General features: G+C 38.1%; 1 protein-coding gene across 6 annotated transcripts in view; it reads right to left on the bottom strand.

The window, feature by feature from the left end:
• Positions 1 to 6,782: 6,782 nt before the first annotated feature.
• ADAMTS5 (ADAM metallopeptidase with thrombospondin type 1 motif 5) overlaps positions 6,783 to 21,473 on the bottom strand; it is a 55,156-nt gene continuing 40,465 nt past the window's right edge. For 2 of the 6 annotated variants that reach the window (XM_025867934.2, XM_073891489.1), the window contains one exon: positions 13,921 to 19,557. In XM_025867934.2, the coding sequence (XP_025723719.1) occupies positions 18,990 to 19,557 (568 nt within the window). In that variant the 3' untranslated portion in view covers positions 13,921 to 18,989. Of the gene's footprint in view, positions 7,204 to 10,450; positions 11,260 to 13,920; positions 19,558 to 21,473 lie in introns of those variants that run through there. The other 4 variants (XM_073891492.1, XM_073891496.1, XM_073891491.1 and 1 more) reach the window with 4 other exon arrangements.

The raw sequence follows: 21,473 nt of genomic DNA, 5'->3' as shown, positions 1-21,473 counted from the left end.
TTTGAGTTCTAGTCATGAATTATTAATCTCTTCCATAAAAATGCAAAAGGGCAGGTGACCACACATTTTCTAATTAGTTTTGGCATCATCAGCTTCTAGTCATCTCCCTGTGTACATGTTTTATTTCTCAGGTAAATAAACTAACTCCAGCTGCACTGGTGTGTCATCTCTTCCACCAAGCTTGGCCCCTAGCTCTGATTTGGCTGCATACAAACCTAGTACTGTCTCCAACCTAACGTTGACTTTGACTTCTCATTCCCAGGTCCATAGTACTCATGAGTTTCTCACATGATTTCTATATATTTTAATCCAATGAAGCAAGTTGAGTCAGCACCCATCTGGAATCAGTCAAAATATGATGCAATATTTGAAAGCAATTATAAAACAATACACGGTACTGTCTTATGTATAAGGAATTATTATCATTTATCTAGTAGCTGGAGGTTTTAGAAGGATCTTGAGGTATTTAGAAATTGTTAGGTGTTAGCATGACTTAGGATCAGGATGTACGTGCTGATCATCACCTCAGGTCTTCTCAGATCCTTGAAACAAAATTCAGTTAAATTAACAATACATTGTTGTAGGTTGAGTCAAGATATGAAGCTGTGATTTAGAGGATGGAAATGGGACCATTTTCTTTTCTTTTTTTTTTAAAGATTTTATTTATTTATTTATTTGAGAGACAGAATGAGAGAGAGAGAGAGCATGAGAGGGGGGAGGGTCAGAGGGAGAAGCAGACTCCCTGCTCAGCAGGGAGCCCAATGTGGGACTCGATCCCGGGACTCCAGGATCATGATCTGAGCCGAAGGCAGTCGCTTAACCAACAGAGCCACCCAGGCGCCCGGGACCATTTTCAAGGTGTTTCCATTTACAAGATGTTATTTCTTTGGTGGCTCTTTTTTTTCTTTTCATTTTCCTATTGGTATTAAATTATTCATCTTAGTTCGAAGCTAACCTTTTGGTACATTTTGAAAGGTAATAAGAAAGATGCAGAGAAATTAAGTGGAAAAAAAATTAAATGAAAGGATTTAACGTGTGACCCAATACTAAGGGAGTGAATGTAGTTGAGAGGTGGAAACTTTTCAGAAGTAAGGACGTTTAGATCCCCTCCATTTTGTTTGACGTTCTGGATAAGGCTTTGTTATCATGTGGCTCTCCACTCACCTGGATATATCTAGTTAGTATTTAAATTCAGTTAACTGTGATCTCATGCTCATTTTGTGACTTTTAACATTTATGTTATCAGTAGATTTATCAATATTTTGATGTCATGATTATGGAATAGATCTACATGAAAATAAAATAAGAGTTTAGCTACTTAAATTAGTTCTCTCGGACATTCACATATTCATATTAAATGTAGGGAAAACTATATTTTTTAGGTTTTTGTTACAGGAGTCCAGAGTGAACATTCATTCTCCCTCCCAACTTTTCCTTCCCACATTGGTTCTGTTTTACTCAGTGTCTATCTGCCTTTCTCTATTTTTACTCATGGCTTGATTTTGTTGGTATATTCAGTCTGTCATTCATTCATTAAATGTGACTGGAAACGAAGTTCCAGTAGAAGGCTAGCACAAACACGACTGGTTTATTTCAGTTGTAAGCCCATCAACCAAGGGTGGAAAAAATTCCAAAAAATTCTATTTGCTGGAAAATTTGCTAATAAGCTTTTGATTACTCAAAGGCTTGCTCACAATGTGGGATCTGAGGGTAGGGGTCTGGGTGGAGAGAAGACAAAATATAATAAACACAACAGAAATTCACTGGCATCAAACTGATTGGAGTGCATTAGGAAAACAAGTTAGGAGAGAACTATGAAACCCGGCTTTGTACTTTGGAAAAGTGGAACATTTCCGAGATGCCGATTATAAAGTTTGAAACTAATAGCAGTGCCCCAAAGCAAGGTTTCTGTTTCAGGCCTGCGTATGCACATTTTATTCTCCATTCATGAAGAAATCTTAGTTTGCAAACAGGATGTATACCAGACCCCTCAATGATCTAAGAATTTCATCTACATAGAGAATTAATGTAAACACAGGCTCTTCTTTTAGAGTGACAAAAGGTTAAACTAAAATGAAACAAATGGTGTTTCTTTTTTTCAGGCGTATTTGTTTTCTCTTCCATTTGTTGACTTTACTGTGAATTTAAATAAGTTCTTGGTGTGTTCTTGGTTTATTTGACTTCTGATTTTAAAAGGCAAAGGGTGAATTTCAGTCTCTAAATTTGGAAGAATGCATTTGGAGTGAGGTTCTCCTAGCTTCCTGGAGGAAGTGACAGTTAAATTGGCCCTTCGAAAAAGAGCACAATTTCAGCAACAAAATGATGGGGTCGAGTCCTCCCCTACAGAAGGGATGGGATCCTTGAATGCTAGGACACGCGTGGAGGGCCAACCCTTATTAGATGAGTGAGAGTGACCTTATGGTGCAGAAAAAGGTAAAGGGGGAGAAAAAGTGGGAAAATTAGGCTTGTATATGCCCTGGGCTGCCAGCACTAGGAGTTTTGTTTTGAATAATTGGCACTTCGTAGACATTGACAATTTTAAGTAGAGCTCCACGAAGAGAAAGTGGGTACACTAGGAAGGAGAAATGAAGAACGACCAATGTTTATGGAGCTATATCTCTGTGCTATGCATTATATAGGCATGCCAAATTCCCCATTACACAGATAGGGCAAGTTAGGCTGAGAGGTTGAAAACTTGCCGAGAGCTGTAGATTGAACATTCAGAAGCAGGTTTGTTGAATGAACAAAACCTAAGCTTCCATGGGGACAAGCGGAAGAATGTTTCAGGACCAGAGATCTAGGCATAAGGCATAGACACCAGGGTCAGGGGTGCTAGAAGGGATCCAGGTATAGCTCCTAAACTGGTATTTAATGTTATAGAATGTAGGCCAAACACCGGGATTCTAGCTTTATTATTTTTTACTGATTATCGAAGTTAGTAAGATTTCTGGATTAGCACATTAGGCATGCTTAATAATATACCTCTTTTTAACTTCCCATTCAAATACATATAATGATACACAGAGTAGCATGGTCAGATATGATAATCAGATGTGTGGCTAGAAAAGTTGGTTGGGATTTAAATGCTCTGAGTACCCACCATCCATCATTTTCTAGATTCCAGAGCCAGGCCCTCTGGCGTGAAGAATGGACCTGTAAATACTCTTCAAAGTGTGGAATCCCCACAAATGAGAACCCACTATGTTTCTAAATGCAACAGTGCTTTGGAAGTTTGTAGCTCTAGCCTGGTAAACTTAGCCAAGAAGATTTAGTTAAACATCCAGGAAAACACGCTCCTTCCAGCATTTGGCTTTGAACTGACGAAAAGAATTAGTCACCCCCATCTATATCACATTCGCAGTGACTCAGAACCAAGGTAATATGTTTTTAGAGATGGTGCTCAGTTTTGATGACTTGTGTGAGCATACCAGTCACTGTGTATCAGGTAGTGAATTGAGCCAAGATTGGCCTTCATGGTTGAAAATCATTTCTGTGAGAGAAAAACAAAGCACATCAAAGCGCAATCATTTTTCAAATGGTACACTCGCTTCTAGAGATGTAGCGTCTTTGGCCTTGACTTGAAAGCTGTGGTGTTGAGTCTTTTAGGAGGTGGAAGGTAATGGCTTTAGACAGCAGAAATAAACGAGAACCTCAGGAATCTTTCTGGTTTGGCTGATGGAATCCAGTGGCAAGTACACTGTATATATCTGAAAATGAATAATAGCCTCATGAAAATGTAAGCAGAATTGCATAGTGTGTCCTCCCCTGATCCCCTGATCTTACCTGCCCTTAACCACAATGCCTGTGACCTTCTCTCTGCCCCACCCCTACTCTGTCTCACATTCTTCTTCGTCTTTAAGATACTGTGTATTTTGGTTTCTTTTTGGTTTTGACCAAATTTCCAGCTTTTGTATTGCTGGTGATTTCCTCTCAAAATTAGGAAATTGTGGTTTTAAAAAAAAAAGAAAAAGAAAATAAAGCCCCATTTTCTCCCCTCTTTAGTCAATCATAATAGCATTAGGGCTATTCTAAACAGTCAAGTTTGAGAATATATATATTTTGGCATAAATCTTCCTATACAAGCCTATATACAGCTTTCATCCTTAAAAAAGATTCTTAAAAAACCCTAATATCTGGGGTCCCATAGGTGGCTCAGTCTGTTAAGCATCTGCCTTCAGCTCAGGTCATGATCCCAGAGTCCTGGGATGGAGCCCCACGTCGGGCTCCCTGCTCAGCGAGGAGTCTGCTTCTCCTTCTCCTTCTCCCTCTGCTGCTGCCCCTGCTTGTTTGGCATGCTCTCTCTCTCTGTGTGAACTAAATAAATAAAATCTTAAAAACAAACAAACCAAAAAAAAAAACAACAACAATCTATAGTTAGTGGCTCACATTGAAAACTGACTTGGGATTGTCAGTTGTATTATCGTGTTTTTGTATTTCCTAAAGTTTTCGTACTTCAAACATTCCCTAGAAACTAAAACATGCTCACTTACAGCCCTTACTATTTAAAAATAAATACTATTTTCACCTAAAATAAAATATTGTGTAAAATTACCCTTGAAGGAACAAAACTTTCATTCTTCTCAATTCTTTTCATTTGGTTATATGGAAAATATTCCACTTAGCTCATTCAGAAAATGTGCAGACTTGGCTTTGGGCACAAGACTAATTTTCTAAAATGGACGGGCTGGGGCTGGTTTCTGTACATTTCTTGCAATCAGTTGCATGTGCCTGGAAGTAAGACTAACAGTGATTTATAGCAATTGTCTGTCATCAGTCTATGCCATCCATATTCACCTGCATAATCCATCGATTGTCCTGACAATGCCCAGGCTCCTAACCTACCTGAGATTATTTGGTTCTTACGTGAAGAAATACACACCAAGTGCCAATGTTCCAAGAATGAAGCACTGGGCCCAGCCCCTGCTTCTCCAACTTCTATAGTAGCAAGGAGAAAAGAGTCACAGGCATGTTGACTCACATCTCATTAGAAGGTAAGAAGTAGTCCCCTGAGATCACACAGGCAGAGTGAGACGGGAGGGATCCACTAAAGCAGTGTTGTTTCTTTTTAAGATTTTATTTATTTGAGAGAGAGAGAATGGGAGAGAGAGAGCATGGGGGGGAGGGTCAGAGGGAGAAGCAGACTCTCCACTGAGCAGGGAGACTGATGTGGGACTCAAACCTGGAACTCCAGGATCATGACCTGAGCCGAAGGCAATCGCTTAACCAACTGAGCCACCCAGGCATCCCTAAAGCAGTGTTTTTCAACCCCAACACTACTGACATTTTGAATGGGATAATTCTTTGTCATGGAGTGGGGGCTATCCTGTACATTGCAGCATCCCTTGATTCTATTCATTAGAAGCCAGTAGCATCTCCCCTCCCCGCATTGTGACAATCAAAAATATCTCCAAATATTGCGAAATATCCTATGGGGGGCAAAATTTCCCCTGAATGAGAACCACTGTACTTGGGAAAAAATAAAAATAAGTTTTCACAATGGGCAGCATTGCATAATGAATGAATGCAAGAAGTGTACAACAATCTATAGGATGAAAGAGATTAAGACAAATATTTATTAAACATACTTAGAAATAGTACATCCACACAGTATTCATTGACACTTTTAGAAGACTTTCATGGGGGGAGGGGAGAGGTAAAAATGAACCTTCATAGTTATGGTACTTCTGAATCAACTGTGTTTGGAAGAAAAATTAGGATGTAAGAATGGTAGAGACGTTTTTCTACACTGGTTCTTATTTTGACCAACTTACTGGTTTTAAATCTACCCTCCTGGTTATTTAAAATAATCATAATTTTTCCTCCCCATTATTAGCCTGTAAACTATATGAAAACATATACTATGTTGTTCTAAAGTCCCTTTCCAACTTTTTTCATCATACAAAGTAGAACATAGTTTTAAGTTCATTCATCTTTCCCATTTCTTTCTGTAATGGAGTTTCAGTCTGCTGATATAATTCCTAAATTAGGATTTCCAGGATTAAAATAAAAACTCGAATCAAGTAAAAATGCTTTCGTCTGCAAGAAAAAGAAAATCTAGTAAGGACTTAAAACCTTTAAAAAGTTCCCACTGAACGAGAATTTCACAGACGGTTGACTGTTGGCATTGGTTAAACTGCTCAAGGACCCAGTCTCTCCCTGACCATCTGCCCCACCATGGTTAATATGGACACAGGAAGGAGGGTGGAAGGGATGTTAGCATTAACAGCATCTGCAACATGCAGAAAAGAAAGAGGATCGCTAGGTATAGAGTTCTATCAATGAGCTTCAGGAGTCTAGCTCTTTTCTTGGCGATTATATTGCATGAATGACATTGTTTTTTTTTTTTTAGATTTTATTTATTTATTTGACAGAGAGAGAGCACAAGCAGGGGTAGCAGCGGGCTGAGGGAGAAGTAGGCTCCCCGCTGAGCAAGGAGCCTGATGCGGGACTCGATCCCAAGACGCTGAGATCATGACCTGAGCCCAAGGCAGATGCTTAACCCACTGAGCCACCCAGGTGTCCCAAAAGACACTGTTTTTAACTGTATTATAGAAACAATTCTACTACAATATGATTTCTCTGTCACTTCCATATGCATCTCCCTGGCTTTACGTCCTTGAATCCTGGAACTCTGTGTTATTTGCTAACATACTCCAATATTATTACAGACCACATTACATAAGTGATCAGTACATATGTTTTTAAAAATTACCAATGTGTACTAAGTATGCTCTAAACTTAGGAGCAAAATTTTCACTTGCAAGTTGTTTATTAGAAAATTGTCATTTAGAACATACGTACTTTTCTTTCTGTTACATTGGAATTACTTGTTGAGCTACTGGAAGTCCATGAATTCTCTAGAAATTGTACATAATATTTTGTGTGCGTGTGCATTTATTAAGTAAACCTCAGATTTAATCAGGTTATTAAAGTGTTATTTGGTTCAAGAAATTTAAGCTTCTTATACAATATAGATTTAACCGAAAAAAGGATAAATGGAAGATCAAAGGAAAAGTACTTTGAGAGGAGGATTATTTTCAGGAAAATAGGACAACCAGAAAGGAAACTTTGTTGGGAGATTTTTGTTTCTTTCTATGATCCTAAAGTTAAAAACAAACAAACAAACAAAAACACCTTCAGTAACAGGCCTGGGTTTCATGTCAAATTCTGTCACTGAGCTCACATACTGGAGAGGAGTCAATGCTGAAATTAAAAAAAAAAAAAGTGTTAGGAATCTATCTTTATTGGATTATAGGCATAAAATAATTGGCTCCCGAAACACTCTACTCCAATATTAAATGGTTTTGTTCTTTCACTAGGAGAAAGATATAATACACAAGTGTCCTTCCTAAAAGCTCCTGATCCATTCTCAGCAGTGCACACCTTTTATAATCTTGGTTGATGGATTTATATATTGATTCATCCATAATCTGACTGGCCCCCATAGGACCAATGGCAGAAGAACTGGTAGGATTAGAAGCAAGGTCCATCACTTTAAAGGAATTTGAACTTGACCATTACATTAAATAGAGTTGTATTAGATGCTATTTGTATCTCTTAAATGACACATTTTCTGAGTCCTCATCCTTTTAAGGTAAAGTAGAAGGGTTTTACTTGTTCGTGAAATGACTTGTAGGTGATTGAACAATTTATTATGCTATTATATACATCTGGCTTAATATGTTTTGGAAAAAAAGATTTATTATGTGTTCAACTCCACATGGACGATTGATACTAAAGCCTTTCTTTACAACATTAAATTTTGGGCCTTCTTAAGTCAGGCACTTGTGGTCCATAGAATGGCAACAATTTTTAGACATGCTGAAATGTTATTTTAGGGAAAGGCATACAGATTGTGAAAACAAAATCAAAACAAATAACAATAAAAATCAATTCATCTTCCCCACCCAACCAAGGAGATTCCCCAGAGTCAGGGCTGGTATACCAAGATAATTACAAGACTGTGTGACTTACTGTCTGTAGCTTGCTTGTTTTATACAAAAATAAATATAAAGGGTAATGATTTCCACTTAATTGTTAACTATTATGCCTTTGCAATTCTAAACAGTGTTGTTTCTGAAATGAAAACCTCCATTTTTATGTGTGTAGAAATGACATGGTAGCAAGAAAAAATAACTTTAAAAGGCTGATTAGCCAAACTACAAAAAATGGCATATTGTATGGTATCAACTTTTGGAAGAATCAAGAAAAGATCTCTAAGTGTGGCCAGTTCACACATAGTGGGATTTTTAATTAGTTGTGTTAAAACAGAATGTTTTGAGATTTCCAGGTCTCAGCCATGAGAAACCCTGTAGATTCCACTTGGTTCTCTGGAAACACCTGTTCTTGGAACCCAGAGCCACCTTGTAAGAAAACGGACCATAACTTGATGAAGATAGCACAGGAAAAGGCTTGAGATTACATAAAAGGCGAAGGGCAGGGCTGACATTGGCCCTCTGACTGTCCCTGCCAAGACACTAGGCATGTGAGGGAACCAGTCTTGGCCACTCCACTCCAGTCCAGCCACCAGACGCTTCTCACCAAATGACCCCAGCTGACCTGTGGAGCAGACATGTTGTTCCACAGAGCCCTGACTCACAGAATCATGAGGTTCAATAAACCGCTGTCTTAAGCCACTAAGTTTTGGGATGGCTTGTTAATAGCAATATAGAATCAAAACATCCTTGTTAAATTTTTAACTTATTTGACAAAAACCTCTCTTCATTTATATACTGCAACAGAGGATTTGTTAGCTGCATTTTGGAAAACATTGTTTCAGGTGATACATTTTCCCGTCCATCAGCTCCTGTCCCTTTTCAGCCTGTTTTTGCTTGTTCTTATCACTGTGATTCTTACTTCACACCAAGCTTTTCACTAATCCTGTCCCCGAGTCAGGGTGTACATATGGATCTCTCGTCCAGCAGCCCAAGTGACCCCATATCAAACTTAGCTTAAATGGGGGTCTCATCCCATGCCTTCGTCTGTGCCAGTTCTAGTAACTCAGATTCTGTGTTTGTCTTGTGTTTCGCCTTTGTACTGTAGCCCCAGTAACTGGGCCGTAACCTTGTTCCTTCTCCTTAAGGGTCTAATCTGATAGCCTTTCTAATATTCTATTCTAGATTGGGATCCCTCCTTGTTTTCACCTGCGTTTTCATTTTCTATAGGTACCATAAGAATTGCCACACATTTAGCAGCTTAAAACAACACCAATGTATTATCTCCCAGTTTTATAGATGTTGAGGCTCAGCCTGGCTCCAGTGAGTCTCTGCTCTGGACATTACCAGGTTGGAATTAAGGTATTGCAGGGATATACCCCTTTCTGGGGACTCTAGGGGTGAATCTGATTGCCAGCTTCTTCATGTTGTTGCTTGAATCCCATGCCCCGCAGTGGTAGAACTGAAGTCCCTGTGTGGCTTGTTCTCAGCTTCTAGACTCTGCATTTCCTTGACTGGTGATTACAGCAGGCCCTCCAGTGAATCCAGAATAGTCACCCGACTTTAAGGTTTGTGGGTTGGTAACATTAATTCTGTCTGCAAAATACTTTCACATCAGTACCTGCATTAGTGTTTGATTGAATAAACAAGGGATGGGAATTATGGAGGGATATCTTTAGTATTCTTCTTTCTACAACCTATCATCTCAGGAATTAAAGATCTGTCTCAGAATCAAGGAGCTGAGTGCTTGCTACCACCCATCTACCCTGGCTTCTCTGTTTCCCTGGCCAAAATTGGCTTTCCTTTTGTCTATAATGTCAGTGTGACCTGTTTAAAATATTTCCATTACCGTATTTTGCCCACTCACTTCGACTCCACTGACAGTTTCCTGAAGCCCCCCGATGATGATTATTGACCTGGATTGCCATCTATTCATCCATTCTTCATTCCTCCATTCAACAAGGACTTATTGAGTACTTATTATATGCCAGGCATCTTCCTAGTAGTGATGATATGGCAGTGAAAAGAACAAAGAGTGCCCTCAAAGTATGTACACATATAAATGTATGTATAATAATACCAGACATATGCAATGATTACATAATGCAATTTCAAGTGTTGATAAAGGCCATGAGGAAAAATGAAGGAGGAATGGTTCTATTTGACTTAGGGTGGTCAGGGATGGCCTCTCTGAGAGGTATCAATTAAGCAGAGACTTGAAGGGAGGGAAGAAGCAAGTGTTTCTCTGGGGCAGAATGTTTTAGGTGAAAGGCTCTGGATGGAGTTCATGCTTGGTACGGTAAGGAACAGCAGCTGGAGCGATGCACCAGGGTGAGGGAACTAGGAGGGAAAGTCAGGTAGAAGGTAGGCAAGAGATCCCTGAAGACTTTGAAGGCCATGGAAAGGTGACTGTTTTGTACTTCGGATAAGGTAGGAAGATGTCAGAGAATTTTTAGCAAAGAAGCTAACTGATCTGACTCATGATTTTCTGTGATCAGTCTGCACCATAGGAAGCAGGAGGCCTGATTAGGAGGCATTTGTCGTTGTTCAGGGTAGAAAACGTTGGTGGCTTGCACTAGGGGGATAGCGGTGGAGCAGCTAAGAAGAAGCTGTTCTTGCATAATCTGGGGGAGGGAAGGGAACTTTGTTGCTTGTTCCTGGACACTAATATCCTATCTGGCACGCCCACTGCGGTTACGGCTCCAGGCACCTCTTCTGGGTTCCACCTGTGTGGACTCTTGCGTCTTATCTTCTGCCCAGTCCTACCCAGCTCTAAAGTCTGAGCTCTCATCTTGAAACCGCGCCTAAAACAATGCAATGAAGATCCAAGGAAGGGAAAGAAAACAAACACCTTTGAAGAGGCAAAGAGATAATAAAGAGGCTCAAGAGCAAAGGAACAATCTAGGTACATTCTTACAATGCCTGGTAGGTACCAGACATACGTAAAAGATGAGTAAGTTAACAGCCCCCAATGCTTTTGTAGATGAAAAATTCGGTTAACCTAAAACTAGTTCAGCCGCTGTTTTTGGAATGAGTCTACTTCCAAGTGATTAAGGAATACACTTTCCTGCTCCCCAAGATTGAGATGCTTTCAGTAATGAACAACCACAACAAAAGGTCTGTAACTCCAATTCAAGGCAAACCTTGATGAAGGCTGAAATAGGGAGACAAGATGCTATGGGCATCTAGAAGTGAAAAGAGAAATCAATATTACAGCAAAGGTTATGAATTCATGTCAGATGAGGTCCTGGGCCTGCTTCGTATCTTTCTCCATTTCCAGGAACAGCCCGGATAGTTGATCATCCTGAGATTTGATTCTTTTCACCTGTGAGATTGACATGACGGGGGAACAGAGAAAAAGAAGTTACAGCCCCTTGCTTGTGTTTGCATTTAGACAGGTGATCATTCATTCTGTGGGAAAACATGAGTTTAATTGAACAGCTAAAACAATAAAACATCAAGAAAGATTCTCACGGAATCTAGGAATTACAGATGATTTGGACCTTTCCAGTGTCTGTAGTGCCATTTCTAACCATTCTGTTCACTCTCCTCCTAATCTCAAAGCTCCCCTCAGGACCATTTTTATGCCTTTGACCTTGTCTGAACCAGCTCGTTATGAGCTGTGAAGGAGTTTGCAAGGTTAAATACTCATTTTTTAAAAAAATTCTTCCCAGCAATTTGCTAGTTTTCTAAGTCGAATTCTTCTCCTCTCTCCTTAAACAACAGTCTTTTGTACACTCTGAGCACTTGCCTCTCTTCTCGCTGCTTCTCTGATTCTCCATAGTTTCCTTGCTGTTTTTATTGGAATTTCAGGACTGCTCTTGCATTTACTCAGGGGGCCTACCACACATTGGGCCATCGAAACACTCCCCACATGCCTCCAATCTCACACAGTCCTCCATTCACCACACAGTTGCTCCCTCAGACTCACATTCCATGAGGACTGAAGACTCTCAGTGCTTCAGGAAGCTAGAAATTGATAATAAATACCTAAAGTTCTTATCACAATGCCTGACACTTGCTAACAGCTAGGTCATCATTAACAGTTATACAACGTGATCGTCATCTGCAATATCAGGATCTTAAGACCAACCTCATACTGGTCATGGGGAGAAACACGTGGGGGAAAGTTTGTGAGATGTCTAATACAGGGCATGACCCAAAGACATGGTCAACCAATCTTAGCAGTATTATGATGATGACTAAGTTTCTATGCCATCTTTTAAAAGTTAAGGTGTTTAGAATTACTTCTTTAAAATCTATATATCCTACTAAGAAGGGAATTTAAAGCACAAGAGTTCTGAAATATTATTTGATATGAGGGAGAAATTCCATGTTTGAATGTATACTAAACAGTAAAGATTTCAGGTTTAGAAGGAATCAATGTCCTTAGGAACCTTAATGCCATAAATTTGTTACCAAATGAATAGGCTTTTCTAGTGAATGAATGCCAATTCTTTTTGAATTTCCATGCATGCATTAGTATTGACTCATTTTTTATGTGGCATAAGTTTATCTTTAAAAAAGTAAAAATGAAGCAGGTAGACTGTGGTGCTTGCTGTTCCTAATTTAACACCAGAGTTTCAACACTAGACAGACTTTAGGGGGTGATAGTCTGGTAAGAAGAACTTAAAACAGAAAGTCCAAAGTCCTGTAACCATTGTAGAAGAAGTATGAATTGTCTATGCCAAATGGAAGAAGAATGGTAGAAATTACAGAGAGCCTAGGGCTTCCTTAAGTCCCGGCTTGGTCCTACTGTTGTTATGGGAAAATTAGAAATAAATGGACAATAGCTTCCAACTCTAAAACATATTATATGCAGTACATACTTTAACCTAGTTTACAATTAACATTTATTATGCCCACTGAAACCACAAAGCCAATGTTTAATTTTACAATTTAAAGTCACACATAGGGAAATGCTTTACAAAATAGGATATTGTTCCTTAATGAAAAATATTACAGTATACGTCCCAAACGACTCAGTTCAAGTAGTTTTCCTGAATAACAGAGCTGTCGTGGAATGCAGGCTACAAGACACAGTAATGCTTTCAATAGTCAATTCAGGTTCAAAATTTGCCAAAACTGAAGAGACATTTTAAACAAGACCCGTCTTAGTTTTCCAAGATTTTGGTTTTTCAACTGCATTAACATTTATGGAAAAATATCATCACTTCTGAAAAGTTGAAGATAGTAAGCAGTTTACATTTTACTGCTTATATACAACAACATGTCAATCTTCAATATTTTACTCTACCTTGAAAGCATGTTTCAAGATTTAAAAATGGCAGTTGTACCCACTTAGGTTGATCACCTGTCTTAACTCACAGACTCTACTATAGGAATCAAATATTTGTGCCACTGGTTACATCAAATTAAATACATTTCTGCAATCTGTTTAGTTACCTGGGGTCTATTTACAAAGAATGCGTATGATTTCTGCTCATACATCATACTAAAATGTAAGCAGTATTTGTCAACTCCTACGTTTATATCATGCCTGAGTGTGTAACCCAAAAACACCATCCAGAGACAATGTATTTTTCTTAATCAAAAGTCTAGTCTCACAAAGTCACACAAAACATGATCTCCTATTCTATTCTTCTATTCTCCTATACTCAGTCTGGGTTGAAGTGCTTCTAATATGCTGTGGATTGCTAAAGAAAAGACCAAGAAGTAGTAGACAAGTGTTTACCATGGACATAAAATATCGCAAAGCTAAAAAAAGTCAGGCTAAATATACACACAAGTTTGTATATAGGAAACAAACAAGTTTGTTTGAAAGGCAGGTTTGAAAGGAACACCGATGGCTTAGTAAGTGATGAAACAGGACTCCTCTGACAGTCTGTTCTTTAGCCTGACACTCTTCAAGTTTTGATGTCACCTTAAACATCCTTGATGTACCCATAGCTTATGTCATTGAACCCTGCTAATCAGACTGACCATTAGATGCAACTTCCCAAACACTGAGTATCAAGTTGTGCCCTGCCTTGACCCAAAACTGAGTTCTCTTTTGCAAATTGAAAAATCATGTAGAATAAAATAGTAACTCACAAATCCCACACTTGACAGTTGATCGCTGAAGATATTAGCACCTTGATAAAAATTACAGTTGTTCATTGGATGTGCTAAAAGAAAATGAAAAAAGAAAAAAGAATGCTGCTTTATTTACAAATCACAGTTTTCCTCACAGTGTTAGACTTTGGATCACTCTGATGTGGCCATGCCTTAAGATGATGGGCCATTTGGTTTTTCATTTGACCTCTAGCAGTCCACATGGACCAGTTGGTGGAGCTCCAGGATCAGAACCACAGGTAGCCAAGTTATTGCTAAAGTGCTACTGTATTAAGAAGGTGCAATTAACTGGGTTAACTAATATGTACATTTCAGGCTTAGTCTCTTTTAAAACCAACAACTTCTAACAACATGTTTTTATTTTTTCTCCCACAAAATCTTCATTGAGAATTATGGTATCACTGCACCAGAAAGACATCTGGCAGGTCGAATACTTTTGTGATCTGAACATAAGGTATATTTGCATTTTTGTCTCACTAATGCAATCGGTTCTTATTTCAATATGTTCCCATATGTTAATGGACTAGAAGATAATTATACATTATAGACTGATATGTTTCGTGATCCTATAACTTGAGAAGTATTTCTCTAGTTCATGCTGGCAGGGAGATTATTAGGAAGATTTTTTTTCAGTGGACTAATTAGCTAAATTGATCTACCTGTTTGACAGTCTAAAACTACAGGTTGTTGGCAAATAAGAAAATTGATATATAGAGAAAATATACAAGTTCCTTTTTGTGTTTCTAAGTAATAGATTACCTTGACCCTGACCTTGGTTCTATGATAAATTTGGATAATCATTTCTGTACTCATGGTTATTCATTCACTAACTTTGAAATGTTAAAAAATATAAGGGGTTTTTTATCACCTCAAGTTTAATTATAAATAGATTAGTAATAGTCACCAATCCTCAGCCATAAACTATTAGCAAAATTTGGCCATTGTAAATTTCAATCTTACTTCACAAAAAAAGTGAACTCTTAAGTCATACACGGGTTCTGGACTTCATTGAATCTGGTTGTTGTGCTCACATAAACCATTACAATGACCTTGTTACTAAGGAAGGAGTCAAGGGGGGGAATGTCAGAACCAGAGATTGATCTGGTCAATTGTATATCCAAGGGTGCTTTGCCTTTTTGCTGTGACCAGACTGAAATCCTAGTCAGAGGCAAGCTGATGTGATCAAAGGTGTCCCTGCTTGTCCCAAGTCCTATTTGCACTCTATGAAATTCATTAGTAGTAGTACAAAGTCACATTCTATCAAATGGAGACCCCATAGTCACAGAACTATCCATGACTACTAATATTTGAAAAACTTAAATTCAATTTGTTTACTCTCACTATCGAATCCTACCAGTACTAGAGACTAAATGATTTTAACTTTAAAGAGTGTTTTTAAAGCAGCAAAGGACAATATTTGGTTTTATTATCATCAGTGTCTCTTGGGAAGTTGTATGTACACAAATTTCATATAATACATCAACAGCTCCTTGTCCAGGTTTATCAGTGAAATGAATGGACCTGATTTTCAACTGTGTCTTAGCTTCTATGGCAAGCTTCCAGGCTATCTATATATCAAGTTTAGAATTAGACTTTAGTTGCTTGAATAAGTGTTTTTCTTATCTGTGACTTAGAAAAATTAGTATTAATGAAACCAAAAAGACTGATTAATGTAACTACAAGTAATGAACACTACTAGTTAAGAAAGATTAAATTTAAAACTTCCTTAGAAAGGAAAAGTATATTATCAGAATAAGGATACGTGGAGAATATAAACATATATGCCTGTTTCACGCAGAAAGCCTTCTGTAAAAAAATACGAAAGCAACCAGTGCTGTATATTATGTAAACTCACAAAGTGTACTTTATACACAAACATGAAGCATAAATTAAAAGTAGGACAACAGCAAAACATTTTAAATATAGAATTTGCACATATTTTTGTTAAATAAGAATAAATATTTTTATCACACAAATTCACATACCAGTCGCAAAAACAATAAATTACTTTTTTTTCAGTGCTGCAACTTTATTTTTGTTTGTGATAAATCCCTTAATTCTTAGTTTAATGGGATAAAACTGTTTCCACAGGAAGGCAAAGGAAGTTGAATTGACTGAATAGATCAAAATAACACCCTTAAACCTTTAAACAACAAGGCAGGGCTTAATTTGGCCTTTTCTGTTCCAGAAGAAAGAAATGCTGTTTTCTTCTGGGCTCCCTTTTTTCAGTGAAACTTAATCTGGAGTGTTTCGTTTTGTGGGATTAGATTCCTACTAACCTGAGCATTTTCAGACAAACTTTTTTTTTTTTTTCCCAAGGAAGGAGCCTCAGCATCATGAATCTCAGACTCTTCTTTTCACGATGCAAGTCTGTAAAGGTGAAATGAATAGTCCAACATCCAACTGGACTGAACTAGATTTCATTATGGAGGATTTTCCCTTTATCATTCTTTGTATCTACTGAACACTCCATTTCTCTGAATTTCAGTTTCTAGTCTATATAGTTTTTCTCAGGAGTTTAGATAGACATACATTCCTCAGTCAATCTATTGATACTCATATGAAAAAACTAAAGAAAACTCCTTAAAAGCATGGAATAGTGGTTTATTCCTTTTAAGCTCTCTAGACTTGTTTCATTGAGAAGTGTAAAACTTCTTTATATGCGGGAAAATAATGATAGGTCATGCTAAAAACCTCTAGGAATACAGTAGAGAGGAGCAGAGTAGGAGACAAGCATGTTTGCCCTTCAGTTATTTCTTAATGTTGCTGTGAATATAGCCACAAAAGATAAAAATAAACTTTATCAGAATTGAGTTAATTGATAAAAATTATTTCAAAAATTGGGAAAAAGTAACGTTGGCCTCACTATTAATTCTCTCGGAATAGTTAAATAGTTGGTGTAATTTAAAATTTTTCTTCTGACTGATTTGACTAGCTTCCTTCCGTCTGCCTTTTATCTGGTGACCTCCATCAAATGTATGGAGGCCAAAAGTTCTATATGGGCCTCATTTCCCTAATTAATAATTTATTAAGAAAAATGACCACGTCTAAAGCAAAGACAGTCTATGAAAAGCCAAAGGATGATTATCAGTTTTGTAGAACAATTATTTGTTTTACCAAATAATTGGTAAAACAGTGAGACATCCATTCTCCTCGCCCACTAAAATGAATGTGATATAGCTAGATCAATTATATAATTCTTTTATATTAAAAATATCTTCTAATAAAAATAAACTCTTGTGAGCTTAAGGGAACTCAAACAATGGTCCCCTAACATCTTTATATGCAAATCTTTAAGAGTAGGCACATTTGGTATGATTATTATAAAAATTTATAACAAACAATTGGCTTTGTAATATTTCATAAAGAAAAAGGAATTCCAATGAAATTGAACACCTTGGATTTTCTGAGCTATGGGGTGGAGGGGTGCAGTTTACTGTTTAAAAAGGGATTTTTATGCATGTGATTGTAAAACTTTTCCATATCTAATATCCAAACTTAACAACCTACCTAGACAGACTACAGAAATAGAAGAGACAAACTTCTCAAAAATCATCACATTTCATCACTCAAACACTTAGGGGTACAACCAAATGCTTTCCAATTGGGAAAAATCTTAAGTACAGTATCAGTATACTTGGATTTAAAAAGAAAATGCAAAGAATTATTGCCTGTAAGGTGTGGAAACAGTCTTATTAATACTAACCACTATTTTTTTTTTGCATGAGCCACATTAATGATAACCACTTCTAGATGTGGCTAACTACAAAGTGATCTTTAATACTCCTATCAAACTAAGTCAACAAGAAGTACAAAACATTGTAGGTCTTACAGAACCCTTAAACAGACAAGCAAAAACAAACACATTTTAAAGGCTTGCTGGTAAGAGGTATACCAGTGTTGAAGGTTTTGGATGCGAACAGAAAACTCTCTGCAGTGTGTTTTGTATGAATATTACACAATATAAGGTATCAGATGAAAGCTTCCGAACGGGGAAATTGGTGTGAAAATATAAATCGAGACTATGGTGAAATACGGTTTTTTTTTTCCTCTTAAATTCTAACATGAGGAAACTAGTTTTTAGGGTGAGAAACTAGTTTTCAGACTCTTGAATACTCATAACATACACACACGCAAACACTATTTCTACATCCTAATTATGCATCAGTTCGGCTGGCTGCCTAAAAAAATGCAGGCAGTCAAAAGTTTAAGGAAATGGACCCGTGTATGTATTTAAATGACTAGATACACTGAGATCCTTTTTCTTCTTAGAATTTCTCAGAAGATGCTTGCTGTCAAAATGGTTTTTGACTAAAATTTGATCTCCTGTAGTCTGAAAGTATGCGAAATCTTATTAAAACTGCAGCAAGTTCTTAATTTCCAGTAAAACATCCACAGCTCTTTCTGGAAACCAGAAGAAGTTGAAATAGCTGCAGACCTACTTTGGTCAAACATTTTTTATAGAAATATGTGTGTGTGTGTGTGTGTGTGTGTGTATACACACACATATTTTTTAATAGAACCAAGTGATATAAAGTGACATATCAAGGGAGAATGTATGTACAAACAGTAAAAATAAGCTACTGTGTATTGTGGATGATAATGATTATGATGCCTTTGAAGACATTCTAGAAGAGGTAGGTGACAAGGGGGAGAATGGTGTTCTGCCATCTTCAAATGTCCCCTGATTCTACATTCATCAGTGTTTTTTCATTCTTGTAGCCCAGGGGATGTTCAATAACTCCCAAGTGTTTCTTAGATTCCAAGGTCACCACTGTTCACACGGAACAGTGCACATCTTCCTTTGGTCACCGAGAGCAGATTCTGCCCATAATTAGACTCCAGTTGACAATGCCATCGAAGTGCGACTTTCTGTGCTTTACATAGACCTCTCGTTCACCACGATGGATCACCACCATTGGCCAGGACTGCTCTGTGATGAGACGCCCAGTTATCTCTGCAGAACATCATCACCACAGGCTAACATTTCTTGAGCAAACATTGCTTAAACGCGGAAGGCCTCTGAGAGAGAAGGCATCCCTTTGCTAACTTGCGGTTGGCGTCCTGGCACTGCACCGTCCTGGTGTGCCAGCCCGTGTCACAGGTTCGAGAACAGGCAAGCCATGGGCCTGTCACCCACTGCAGCTGTGGACTGGGTGAGCCCACTTTATTGCTGCCATGGCCGGTGACAGAGTTGACTTTTGGGGTGGACTTCTTGGGAACAAAAAAACTGTAACGGACATCTAACGCTTTAGTTGGATCGGTTGCAAGAATCTGCACTATGAGAATTTCCTTCGTGGCTGAGTAGCCCATCCCGTGCAAGAAGTCATCCCTGTGGCTCCAACCGCTGTAGTTCATGACGGTTCCATTGATGTCGATGATGGTTTCTGAGGTGGAGATCATGTACTTTCCATTGATAAGGTACTCACCGTTTTTCTTCTTCAGGGCTAAGTAGGCAGTGAATCGAGACTGGTCTTTGGCTTTGAACTGTCGGACTTTTATGTGGGTTGCGCCTTCGGGGATCCTCACCACGTCAGTGTAACCCTTACTGGAAGCAAAAATGTCCCCAGAGGAGAGATGGGGGGAGAGAGAGAGAGAAAAGAGAGACAGAGAGACAGGGAGAGAAGGAAAAAATAAGTAAACACTTAATAAATGGATAAACAAATCAAAATTCTCTAGAAGTCTTACTTAATCTTAACACAAAGTTTTAATGTAGTTAAGAAATTCATTTAAAATTGGCTTCAAAGATTAGTTTTCTTCTAACAAAATAAAATTACAATTAGACTATGATATTGTATACATTTTATTATGATGTTCAAAATTAGGATGATGTTAGCAACCTGCCTTTTTTAAAAAAATGCATGCCAACTTACAACATCCTTATCAAATCCTATCGTTCCAGCACAAAATGGGATATATGTAAACATAAACAAAAATCTGCCCTCAATCTCATAGAAAGCTTTAAATTAATGTGTCTCAAACTCATTTGCATATTAAAATCATGTGGAGATCTTTTAAAAATTTAAATCCCCAGACCCCAGGCCAATTAAATCCCATCTGTCAGGATGGGGCAGAGGCAGCAGGACTTTGGGAGTCGTTCCAAATGTGCAGAGTAGTTGGGGAAACATGGATTTAACTGTTGAACTAGAGACAGAGTAGAAACTCTGCTTCTATTTCTACTAGAACACTGGATTTCTTGAGCAGACAACACATGAAATATAAAATTCTGTAAGTGGGTAACCATAGCTTACCAGTATCATCAAAAGAAAAAAAAATGAATCTTTAATGCCATAGCAAATTTCCTCGGATACATCATGTCCACGAACATTATGATAGATTGAGTGAGCTTATATGATGGGTGACAAATAAAGTAGGTCTCTAATGAGCCATCATCTCCTCAGGAAAATGGGCAAAGGCATCAATACCTCTAGTATTGATCACAGGTTTTGAAAAAGGCTAGGACAGAAATACTAATTAAGTGCCAAGGGACCACACCAGTAAGGAGTCATTTGTGAAACTCTTTGCCTCTATAAGCAATTTTATAATAAGGTCACCGCATGTTTTGCTTTCTTAGTTATTTGAATATAAATAAATAAATTGTGAAGTTTGATGTGTGTGAAATTTAATTACCTACTGTTAAATTCTTATTCAGGTTTAGAGGTGATAGGGCAACTGATTCATACCCTGAAAATCCAAGTGTATTTTCCCTGCCCCGCCATTCCCTCTGAATTAGAGGGGAGGCTCCTCCCCGGGGAAGCCCACTGTCTACTGAGCATCTGATGGACAAGGACTGACAGCTACACAGCTGTCAGAGTTTCTTACCGAGTTGGGAGAGAGAAGATACAATACTGATGATATTGCTTATCCAGTCAACGTGACTCATCACTTTTAGTTTTGTAAGGCATTTTGGATGAGGATTTGTTACAGGACTTTTTTTTTTTTTAATATCTAATAGCAAGAGGTCATATGCAAACCTACAGTGGCTTCAAACAAAACTGGGAGGGATGTTGGAGAGAGTATCTCGTCTTACACGGAAAACATATGAAGTGGAGGTATATTAAAGTATTTGAACAAGTGCACTCTAGATCCAGTGGCAGTGCTAGGCTCAAAAGCCATGGCCCCTTACTCCTAGTTTACTCCTTTCCCGATATCCCCCAACCCCTTACCTCGGCCAGTCATACTTTCTAACAGTTACATGAAAATATGTTCTGTTTCTATTCAGAGTTTAAATGATACCTATCATGGTGTAAAGCAAATAAAGAATGCAGGGTAAGGGAATCAGGTAGGAGAGCTTTTTTTTCTATCCTTATTCCTGAGAGCCTGTCTCAGATTCATGAGAATCCGTTGGGATTGTCAGCATGGCAGGGGTCTTCAGTCTGAGCTTCATAAGGCAACGGTCAGTGGGAGGACTGGTGCCTTGATCTCTTAGTGCCTTGATAAAATATGATTCTCTTGTTCTCCTGG

This window comes from Callorhinus ursinus, unplaced genomic scaffold (genome assembly GCF_003265705.2).
Source record: "Callorhinus ursinus isolate GAN/ISIS: 27379988/994484 unplaced genomic scaffold, GSC_fseal_2.0 scaffold1, whole genome shotgun sequence".
In the NCBI taxonomy this organism is placed as follows: domain Eukaryota; kingdom Metazoa; phylum Chordata; class Mammalia; order Carnivora; family Otariidae; genus Callorhinus; species Callorhinus ursinus.
The sequence above is the reverse complement of the archived record's forward strand: the minus strand, read 5'-3'. Positions and strand labels throughout refer to the sequence as shown.